The sequence below is a fragment of the Tribolium madens genome, unplaced genomic scaffold (genome assembly GCF_015345945.1).
Source record: "Tribolium madens isolate multiple individuals breed KSU strain unplaced genomic scaffold, Tmad_KSU_1.1 Scaffold_91;HRSCAF=231;Tcas5.2_LG7, whole genome shotgun sequence".
NCBI lineage: Eukaryota > Metazoa > Arthropoda > Insecta > Coleoptera > Tenebrionidae > Tribolium > Tribolium madens.
Window position 1 is genome coordinate 13621390 of NW_025401063.1, and position 11991 is coordinate 13633380.

At 31.7% G+C, this 11991-nt stretch overlaps 1 protein-coding gene across 1 annotated transcript in view; it reads left to right on the forward strand.

The window, feature by feature from the left end:
• The window catches only part of LOC123011417 (carboxylesterase 1E), a 22568-nt gene extending 14195 nt beyond the window's left edge, over window positions 1-8373 (forward strand). Inside the window, exons 4-6 of the mRNA XM_044408836.1 lie at window positions 4014-4436; window positions 4490-5087; window positions 7772-8373. Coding sequence (XP_044264771.1) covers window positions 4014-4436; window positions 4490-5087; window positions 7772-8280 — 1530 coding nt within the window. The 3' untranslated portion in view covers window positions 8281-8373. The remainder of the gene's footprint in view (window positions 1-4013; window positions 4437-4489; window positions 5088-7771) is intronic.
• Window positions 8374-11991: the final 3618 nt, after the last annotated feature.

The following is an 11991-nucleotide window of genomic DNA, read 5'->3' on the forward strand; positions in this document are numbered from 1 at the left end:
TTGGTTTTTTCGTGTGAATTATTTGTATTTGTTGGAATCACTCGTCTTGAAACTAGAAAGTGATAATATTGGAAATTGCTCAGCAGAACCGCAGATTTTAAAGAATTAGTGAAGATTCCTATCATCCCAACCTCTTTCCCTTCCTTTCCTATTTTCCTACCTCATCCTTTTGGTTGGATTCTACGTGGGAGCACTCAAAGGTAGGAATTTTCATTTACCTCTTCCCTATCGTTGTCTCCGCCGCGAAACAACCTAGGTATTATCATTGATTAAACATATTTGATTTAGATACGGTGTGTTTGAACTCTAATAGAAGCTGTGGATAATGTGATCTTTGAATTTTTCGATGTTTTACAAAGTTTATAAAACCGGTGTGTTGTAGTGCTTATTACATACCATCACACTTATAAATTGTCGTGGTTTCCTCTTACTAGAGGAATTCGAAAAAAAGCAAAGAATAATTATGTGCTTTTACTCAAGATACAGTGATGAGTGGTTCAAGTTTTATCTAACTACTACAAATGTAAAAACTGAAATTTTTGAAATTGAAGGTTTTTCGATATACCTACACTGTTTATTCATTTTTTGTTGATTGTTGTTAAAGCTGATATGATTTACATGTTTTATGTTTTTATGAATTAATGTGGATAATATGATAAAAATAACAGAATAAGGCTTTGAAAAGTGTTCCATCGACTATTAATCCTAGAAAATGCCTTTCGGCGTTTATTTTTTTATACATGGGTATCGTTATACTTAGGTGTTATTACCTAATGTAAGTAGGTCGTGTGGTAGGTATACATGATGTGAATAAAACTTAACTTATAACCATTTTTATACATAATTGATACCAAATATGTACAAAGGTTGTCAAAGGTTTTAAATGCTAATGGTTGAAAATGTATTTTTGAAGTAGATAATTTTTAACTTTGTTACGAATAAAAGAATAATTTAAATTTGTTAAATATCGTAATAAGAACCCTTGAAACTAACAGCGGTCCCAAACAAACTCTATGATTATTTTATTAATTAAATTGTATTCTTTGTCTCTATATAAAAAATTGCTGCCAATCTTAGACATTACAGATGTTGCCACCCGACACATTTTCTTGTCGGCGCCTATGGGTTGCAGGTGTTGTTCCCTAATTTTGTCTGACTCTTCACATATCACATTTACAGCTTTTGTTGTTATCCTAATTAACGTATACCTGATTACCTGATCCTTTTACTGATATTTTCAAGGGTTGAAAGCTTGTAGGTACTAACCAATATACAGGGTGAATAGAAAGTATGGAACTAAGCGGTTTTATTTTTAATCATTTGCTTCCAGAAAATAATAATTAATATAAATTAAAGTAATATAAAAAATCTGATCGTATTTTCAGAAAGAAATTTTGTTTTGTTTTTGAGTTATGCGATTTTTTTTGTCAAAATTGCAATTTATGTGAAAAAATTTTTTTGAAAAAATTAAATATAAAGCAGATAGTTGTAATCTTTAGAGTATAGCTTTTATGAGAAAAATGATTTTATAGTGGGTTGTCATTTAAAAAAATACAGGGCGATTCAGATAAGATAATGAGCCTGACGATCTGGCGATGCAACCCAAAAAACAGATTTCATTTACGTTTTGATCTAATTTTAATTACGATTTGCATTTGCAATCCAAGTTATCTTATGTTGCTCTGATAGTGCTTTGACATGCAATTTATGATTTAAAAAAAAACTGTTTGCCTACCTTTAATGTTTCATTGTTTCATACATTTTGTATTGGGTTTACACTGAAAAGACTTCTCTAATTTCTCTATCATTCCGCGAGAACTGAATGGCACTAATAATCGTTCTCTGCTCTAATGTCAGAGTGACACCAAGATGATAACTTGGATTCAACTTGCAAATCCTAATTGAAATTGGATCAAAGGCGTAAATGAAATTTGTTTTCTGGGTTGCATCGCCAGATCGTCAGGCTCATTATCTTATCTGAATCGCCCTGTATTTTTTTTTTTGTAGAACTCAAAAATAAAAGGAAATATCGAAAATTTTTATTCTTGTTAAATCATCACATTTTTATAGTACTTTATCACTCATTGTAATTGTATCTGAAGGACTAATATTCCGTTTGCTTTTTGAATATATATACAGGGTGTTTCACATAATTTACGAGGCCTACGCCTGTAAGATGCAATCAATAATACATATTCCGATACGAACTCGATTACAAATTTTGAAAAATTGGGTAATCTTCTCTAGTTTGTTCACTTTTTAAAAAATTACAAACAACGTTTTTAGTTACTTAGTGATTAAGATAGATAAACTACAATCATATTCATGCCGTCTCTTGATAGAACAAATGATAATTGTTTCTGAAAAACTGCAGTTTATGACTATTAATGAAACAGTGATTAGTTTGACAACTACTGTCATGGGTTTCCAAAAATTAAATAATTAAATGTGTATTTTTTGTATCCAGTGTTCTGTGACTTTTGTATATTTGGGTGCGTACATTCGGCGCAAGCGTCGTAAAGATATGTGAAACACATACATACATATTAAAATTGAAATGAATTGGCAACATTTTGTTTTGGTGTGTTTCAAAGGTTTATTTAATGTTAAATCGTTAATCAGCGTTCTGCGTTTAAGCAGAAGTCCATTTATTATTTTTTTTCCCAATACGATCATAATAAAACCATTGAAAACAGAGCAATCATTTAATGAGTCACCTTCTGGTAAACTCATGATGGCCTGCTATTGAGCTTAATCCTCATAAAAAATCCTAAGACAATTCTCTTCTGAACACAATGAAGTGCAGACTTTTGACCTGCGGCGATGGGTTTCGAACTATTTATGGTAAGGGTATTTACGTGCCGCTGTGAGGGCGATAAAAGAACTTGAATTTGTTTCCAAATATTCATGAAAGTACTTAAGACATAATGAGTTATAGCACTTGATATGAATTTCTTAGAATTTTAACAGTTGTGTGCAAGTTGTTTTAGGAACTTAAAAACAAGACAACTGGACAATAACAAACAAATATCATTCACTTATCATCAAAAATAAATATAAAGATCTAATATATACAGTATAGAATCATTTGCATTATGGAAAATTCATTATTCGTTGTTCGATTATTGTACTTACATCTTGTCATATTATTGTAACCCGTATTTTTTAATAAAATTAAAAAAAAAATCATCTCTAAATTCGACATTCTTATTTTGTAAAATTATGGGAGACATGTATGAGAGATAAATATCGAGTGGTTGGTCTGTTAATTTTATGAAGAAAAATGGTTTTTAAGACAACAATTATAAATCGAGATCGTAACTTAAAATTGAGCTACCGTTAGGGACCGAGATTTTTAAACTATAAAATTTGTGTTTTATTTAAAAATTTTCCCAACGCCAATATTGGATCAAAAATTTTGCTAAATTCAAAAATTGTTATAAAGAAATTTGTCAGAATTGACAAAATGCCAAGATAAATGTATTTTATGTACTTATAAAATACGATGTGATTGACGACGTATTTATTTCATATAAAAGTGTATATTAACAACATAAGAGGTAAGCCTAAATGCACCATACAAACGTCATAAGGTATTGGAAAATGTTGTAAAATAATATGTTTCTTATATGTATTTGCGGCAATATTTTAATCTTTTAAGGACAAGTATGACCCCAGTTAACTAATTGTTTTATATCTATCGAATACTTTTCAAGTACCTACCTAGTAATAGTATACAGATGAATGAGTAAATATTTACGCGATGATATGTACTAATAATATGTACTAATTAAATTGATCATTTCCAAAATGTTTTAAATAATGTTGAAAATCACTAGTATAGAATATTATTAAAACAACTCTCATGGTTTTTTAACATTGTTTTAGTTATTTAGACACTTTGATTTTTTATTTATGTATACAGCGAAAGCAAGCATATTTGGTCACCCTTTTCTAATCGTACTCTCAAATCTGCTTATTAATATAATAATGGAAGACATATTTCTTTTAAGGTTCGGCAGTTGGTTGGTAAGCAAGTCGTCGTTGTAACAATCCAATACCGCTTGGGTTCCTTGGGATTTCTAAGCACGGGAACCAAGACACTTCCTGGCAACGCTGGCTTGTGGGACATGGTGTTAGCGGTTACGTGGACCCGAAATTACATTGGCTTTTTTGGTGGTAACCCTAACAATATTGTCGTAATGGGTCATGGTACTGGTGCTAGTAGCGCTATTATGGTGGCATTATCTAATGTTGCGAAGGGTTTAACCAGTGGAATTGTAGCCATGTCTGGAAGTTCACTTTCCCAATTTGCTACTGACGATGCTCCTGCAAACACTGCAATGGATGTGGCTGAAGCGAATGGGTGTCCAGTTGGGTCTGAACTTACCATGGTTAGATGTTTACAAAATTTGTCACCTGCTGCTATAATAAAAGTAAATTTGCTGATTTTTTATTTACGTTTTGTTTAGATAATTTTTGTATACAGGTAGATTCAGTTATTGAAGCAACACGTTTGCAAAATCGCGGATTTGTTTCCGGCCTTGCAGGAAAGCTTGGATCCGCTCCCGTATTTGAAGGCCGAAGAGATGGTCGTTCTTTACCACCAGTTGCAGAAGTCGAACCTGTAAACGATCCAGAAACTTCTCAAGCGAAAATTCCGCTATTAACGGGGATAACAAAAGATGAAACAAAGAGGGCCTGTCACGGGCAATTCAGAGATGAAATTACCAACAAATTGCAAAAAGTTCCTGAATTTTTAGATAAGGTACTCGTTAAGAATCTTCAAAATGCTATTGGAATAAGTCGAGACAAAAATTCAACTTCTGGCAAGTTTCTAAATCTTCTGGATCCCAACCAATTTAAAAACTATCTTCAATATAAGAGAAACAACATTCATGAGGGTCTCGGTAAAATAGCTGAAGCCACAGCAGATGCTTTATTCAACGCTCCAGCTTTTCTAACCGCCGATGCTTGGTCAAAACGAGGCGCACCCGCGTTTTTGTACCGATTTGAACATGTTGGTAAACGAAGAAAAGGGTTCAATTTTTTGAGAGGGCTACCACTTGTCGGAAATAATTCTCAAAGTAAGCTTCATTACTAGTTAGGTCAGATACTATTTGACACTTTAGTTTTAAATAACATTTAATCAAATAACACAGGACGACAAAAAAAAAAGTCATGTTGTGACAACTTGACAAATTTTACATCATTTTGTTCGTCTCAGTGGGACAAATCAAATGCACTAAAAAAAATTCAAAAAATCCACACTTTGAACTAAATTTTTTTTTTTCTAATTTAAATAAATTTAAAATACTTTAACATTAAAAAAATCATTACTCAATAACTATTAGGCTGATTTCCTTCAAATAAAGACCATTCTGAACGGATGGACTTCCCTTTAGAATGATATGCAATTTGAAATTGAATATTGGCAAACTTTTCTTCGAACACTGTTCGAAGAAGTTCGAAGTAATCTCAGAAAAACCCTACGAGTAATTTTTTTCTTTGTCACCATCGTGTAGAGCATCTTTTTATTAGTTGGAATCCAAATTTTTAAAATAATATACCAAGTAGTTTTTAAGATATGATTTTTTTTAAAGTTAAGGTTTGCTAGTCAGCTATTGCGTCATGTAAGAGAAATGCATGTTAATCTTACTTAAAATTGCATTTTTATAAAAGTATTTGTTTTAAGACTTCTTTTGCTTAAAAATAGTTAATTGCACCTTCTTTGTTCTAATTATAATAAACAAAAACTGTTTCTTTACTTAAAACAAACAAAGATTACCTGCGTACTAATTAAAGCAAATAAAGAGTTTTTTTGTTCTTAAAATGATCACTGATCATTGAGCAAAGAGGATCTAGAAGTTTAAAGCAGTAGCTTTAAATACAAGAACAAATCTATTTCAAATTAAATCACTTTCTATTCAGATTCCAACTTGTACACTTTGTTCTAGCTTTCTGTACTTTTTTTTTGAAAATGTTCTCAGCAAGTGCTTTCTCATCACTTTCTACTGATGTTGAATGCAATAAGTTAGTTGCTTGGTGTGCAACTGTTATCACAACAACTACTACTTACCTACAAGCTAACTGAAGCTAATCATAGAATGTACCAACAAAATAAATCAGGTGACTTATTGCATTTAAGTTATGAGAAAGCATTTGCTTAGAACATTTTCAAAAAATGTTCAGAAAGCTAGAACAAAGTGAACAAGTCGAAATCTGAATGGGAAGAAATTTGATTTGAAAATGATTTGCCCTTAAGGCACGTGCCTTAAACTTCTAGATCCTCTTTGCTCAATGATCAGTGGTCATTTTTACAACAAAAAAACTTTTTATTTGCTTTACTTAGTACGCAGGTACACTTTATTTGTTTTAAATAAACAAACAGCTTTTGTTTATTCTAATTAGAACAAAGAAGGTGCAATTGACCATTTTTAAGCAAAAGAAGAGTTTTAAAACAAACACTTTTATAAAAATGAAATTGTAAATAAGATTAACATGCATTTCTCCTACATGGAGCAATACTTGATTAGCAAACCTTAACTTCAAAAAATGATATCTTGAAAACTACTCCGTAAATTCTTTTGAAAATTTGGATTACAACTAATAAAAAAAAGCTCTACACGATGGTAATGATGAAAAAAAAAATACTCGTAGGGTTTTTCTTAAATTATTTCGATTTACTCTGAAGTTCTTCGAGCACTGTTCAAAGAAAAGTTTGCCAATATTCAATTTCAATTTTTATATCATTCTAAAGGGCAAATCCATCCCTTTAGAATGGTCATTATTTGAAGGACATTGGCCTAATGGTTATTGAGTAATGATTTTTTAAAGTAAAAGTATTTTAAATTCATTTAAATTAGAAGAAAATTATTTAGTTCAAAGTGTGTGGACTTTTAACATTTTTTTAGTGCATTTGATTTGTCTCACTGAGACAGGGTGTTCCGTTTTTATTGTTACAAATTTAAACAGGTGATAGAATATTCAATTTTAAGACAAAAGTTTCCTATAAACATGTATCGAAAAATGCTACGCAATGGAGTTACATCCCCTCAAAAGGCTGTGTCTTTTAACGGGTTTTTCCCAATATTTCAGAAACCACAGTAGATAAAATTACAAAATTGGGTACAACTGATTACATTTATACATTCAAACGAATTTAAAGATAAAATGTTAAAATTTTTACTCAGGGGCGTTCTAAACTGGAGGGATTTAGGGTAAAAAGTACTATCTTGGTTGTTGGTTCTTGCTACTTTCAGCCACAAAATTCTAAATTCCATATTTTTTTACAAAAAAAAGGTCTCTTGCGTTTTTTCGATACAACTTACAGTTTTTGAGTAACGTTAGTTTACAATTTGTTTTACAGACCATAAAGAGGATAAAAACTAAAAATTAAATTCGTTTTACTATTTAAGACGCCCGTGATTAAAAATTTCGACAACTAATCTTTGAACTCGTTCAGGTGTTTAAAGGTTATCAGCTGTACCAATTTTTGTAATTTTATCTATTCTTCAATAGTGGGAAACCTCCATTAAAAAACGCATCTCTTTCCGGGGGTGTAGCTCGCTTACAAAACATTTGATATTGATATAATGTTTGTAGGAAACTTTTGTCTTAAAATTGAATATTCTATCACCTGTTTAAGTTTGTAACAATAAAAACGGAACACCCTGTATAATTTGTCAAGTTGTCACGACATGACTTTTTTTGTCACCCTGTGTAAGAACACTAACAGAAAAAAGACAATCTTTTTAACATTTTTTTTCAGGTGATGATGTTTCCAATGACACAGTATCCCACGGTGATGAACTTTCTTACATCTTTGACGCTCAAGATATGCAAGGCAAGTCGTTAGACTCAGACACAGGCAACGAAGAAGACAATAAAGTTCGTGATATCTTTACTCAGATGATAGCGGATTTTGCTCGTCATGGCAAACTCAGTGTAGAGGGTCAACACGTGAAACCCTTTTCTATCACTGACAACAATTTTGTTCAAATTTCACCAAAACCGAAGGTGTCCAATGGTTTTAGATATTGCGAAATGGGGCTGTGGTTGGGGTTGGCTCAAAGATTGCAGAGTAGCACTTGTGAACTTTTCAAAGTTTTGGATTCTCAACTGAAGAATATAGATTTAGGCAGTGGCACGAAAAAACTTGGAGAAACAATTACTGGTATTGTCAAAGGAGGTGGTAAGAGACCACAGGATGTAATTTCAAAACCTACAGGGCTTTTAAGTGGGAATAAAGACAAAAAGGTTTTTGGAATTGGGGGATGAAGATGATTTAAATTAATATCAAATATGCTTTTATTATCACTATATGTAAAAATGGCTTTCTTGTAATGTAATAAATACCTATGTTAAATATTACCGTATTCTTAATCTTTTGTAAACAAAGTTAGCCAGCCATAAGGTTCCAGTGAAAAAATGCATAACTGCTACAAGACGGAAACAGGTCTTGAATGTTACATCTAAAATTCGTAAGATAGAGGTTTGAAGTAATCACTTGCTCACTACTTACCGATGCACAAAAATATTAAAAGAGCAACACTACTGAGAGTTGTTAGTAGTTGATGTTCACTTGTAGGTCCTCCTCTAGCTGCAATTCCAAGAAGTGGTTTGCCTAAGTGGTCTAACGATCCTATACTTAGTACAATCTGGACAGCTCCAATAAGAAGAATATATTCGTGAGTAAAATCAGCAATCACTGAAAAAAATATAAAAAATGTCAGAAAAACTTTCTGTAATTGAATATTATTGATAATAATTTTGCCTAAATTTGTTTTTAGGGCGAAACCTGTCGCATATTTTAATCGCGTCTTAAGTGTATACTTACATTGTTTCTTTTACACAATTAAAGTTGTGGCTAAAAGCCTTTTTTAGTTTTGTAAAGTCTTAATGTCTAATTCAATAGTGTAAAGAAGCCAAATTAAGGTTATTAATTTGAATCCCTTCAAGAAAAATACCAGAATATTTGATCTCCATTCACACGAACCCATTAGAGAATTATCTAATGAATTAGCTTAAAATAAACAAAAAATCTTTCTTTTCAGACTCGATATTCTAAGTTATGGGCTTAACAAAAACACCTGCATCATAATCGGCCTCCAAGAACGTGGGAACACGTGTGAAAGCTTGAGGGCGTAAGAGGGCGACAAGTTGGACTTTGTAGATACTCACCAAAATATATAAAAGGGAAAAGCGAGTATCGCAAATTAATTATTAGTAGTCAACTAGATTCTAAATGGTCATCAGATCCGCTGTCTGATAGCCAATCGCTATCTTGCTATAGTAATTACTAATATTATCAATTAATTAATATTATTATTATTATGTATAATAATATTAATAATAGTAGTGATTATAGTGTCCAGGCTAGCCCGAACCAGTCCGAAAGCTCAGACGCATAGACATGAACTGTAATTTTTGATTTGTTTCCTTTTACTTTACTTGGTGCTCCATATTTTATTTTTGTTACTGAAGTAGGTATGTACAAAAAAATTTTACATTTAATTTTTGACATTTGATCTTTTTTATGTCTATTTAATGTTACCGATGATCTTTTATATGTTTTTTCATTATTATTCAGTAAAGGTACAACAATAAAAGCCACGAATAACGTTAAATATTCAGGATACAGCTTCTTTGTTACCTCTTCCAATAATAGCCTGCAGCACAAAAATATGGAAAATTATTTTTCCAACAGAAATATAGAGGATCAAAGTGCAAAATTTAAACCTCCGAAATTCCGAATTTTTTATAGATATAATTTTTTAACATTTTTTCCATGTTCCTGGCATCTTATCTTACTTGTCATTTTTCTCTGTTGCGCGAGTTCTGAAACAACATGTATAAACTTTATCCGTTCTGTCAGCTGGGACCCTTTCCCCCGCTCGGACCAATTTAAAGGTGAATTTAAAAGAAACCAAAAATCCGCCACAAAATCACAAAGGACTGATTTCTATGACTATTTTTTAAAAACAATTAATTAAAATAAAAATAAAGAGAAAATTTTAATGTCTGCTATTTTAAGCAACTATTTTAGGAGAAGCAAAAGTTCTGAACTGGATCTATACTTTTGGTACTTACATACTTAATTGATACTTTGCTCTGTATTTTTTAGTTTAGTAGTATTTAAATAGTTATTAGTGTTATTACCGACAAACTTCTCTGCTTTAAAGAATCACTTCACAGTTTGCACTATCTGACTTTATACAATAAAGTAAGTCGTTTATGTTTAGAAGAAAGTGATTTATTCAAAAGAACTACAATAATAATGTGGCAAAAATTAAGATAAGAGGAAAAAGGTCACATGTCCATAATTATTCAACGTTTATTTTATATTTATATAAAAATCACACGAGAGCTTGACAAATAAAAGCATTATAATGTCAAAGGCTTAAGATATAAAAGGAAAAAGGTTATCATAGTTAGCACATTTTGTATCATGTTTTGAAATAAATTAAGTTACATTGTTGAAGGCGAATTTTGAGTCTATTAAAGTCTTTGTGTTGTCTTTTACTACAGTTTAGCAAGTTTCCGTTTCTTGTGTTCTTTCGACCTATTACGAAAACAAGCTTATTGCTTGCATTAATTTATTACTCCTATTATCTAACCTAGCGAAAGAAGAAAAAAAAAAATTTGGCAAACAATTATTCAAGTCATGATTTTCTGACAAATAATTTCCACAAGCTTTGCACTCCACTGACCCGGCGGTTATTTGGATCTGCAGTCAGGCAAGATTCACATTATGGATATTGCTATCAATTAATGATGTTGATGAATTATTTGAAATGAGATTAATGTAAAAAAAAACCTCCTAAATACTTCAATCTAGCATCACTACAGATCTTTCGCCTCGCAATTTAATGAATTAAGTATTATTAATTAATGTTTACTTCCTGAGAAGTAAATAAAACAGTAATGTCCAAAACTAAAGACTCTATAATTTTTGGACTTCACTGTTTTATTTAGTTAAATAAGTTCATAAGATTGATACTTACTATAATAACCCACTGATCCAATCCAGTAAAATACCCATAAACAAATTGCTCTCCTCTTCTTATCTATAGGGATCCAGTAAGCGATGCACAAAAATATTAGGTTTACTAAAGACAATGAGCCCACTAAACCAGTCATATGCCTGATGTTGACAGAATCCGCTTGAACATATAAATAACTTGGAAATAGAGCATAGAAAACAAAAGTCGAGTACGTATTAGCTATCATCATCAACAGAGATTTATAAAAAGTTGGTTCTTTCAACACGTCTAAATGTTTCTTAAAGTGACCAGTTTCCACATTGTTTGGCATGAAGACGTTAGGACTAGTCTCTTCTGCCACGATTTCGTCGTCGAAGGCATACGTGTTGTTATTATTTATGGGAAAATCAGAAAACAGTGGTGATGGTTTTTTATTAGTTGGATAGGCATTTGTTTCTTCGGCCAGAGAGAGATTATTGACAATTCGAGGTGAAGACTGATCATCTTCAAAACGTTCCCAGTTTTGCCTTTGCTCAATGATGTTTTTATCATCCTCATCGTCAAAGACTTCCCACTCGTTCAGTTTATCATATTTGATATCGTTAATACCATCATCGTCGAATTTTTCCCATTTCTTCTTGTTTTCTTCAACTTCATCATCACTTGTCAATGTAAACTCTTTGTTGCTAGTGCTGGGCTGAGACTGATCAAGTGGTATTTTTTTCACGTGAGTTTCGGTGCTTGTTTGACGTCTTATTTGTAATTCTCGAGAGTTTTTTGATAAAATGTCCTCTTCGTCGTCAGGATTTGACTGAAATGTACAAGTTAATAAAAAGTTGCTGCAGCTTTTTTCTAACAGAAAACTTACCACAATAAACTGATATGGTTTGTTGCGGATTTTGGATTTTAGGTATAAAGGTTTTTTGAAAAATAGGGCAACAACTAAGCCTTGGAGAATTATTGCTTGATACCACAACAAAACTTGAGTGACATTTGTGTTGAGGAT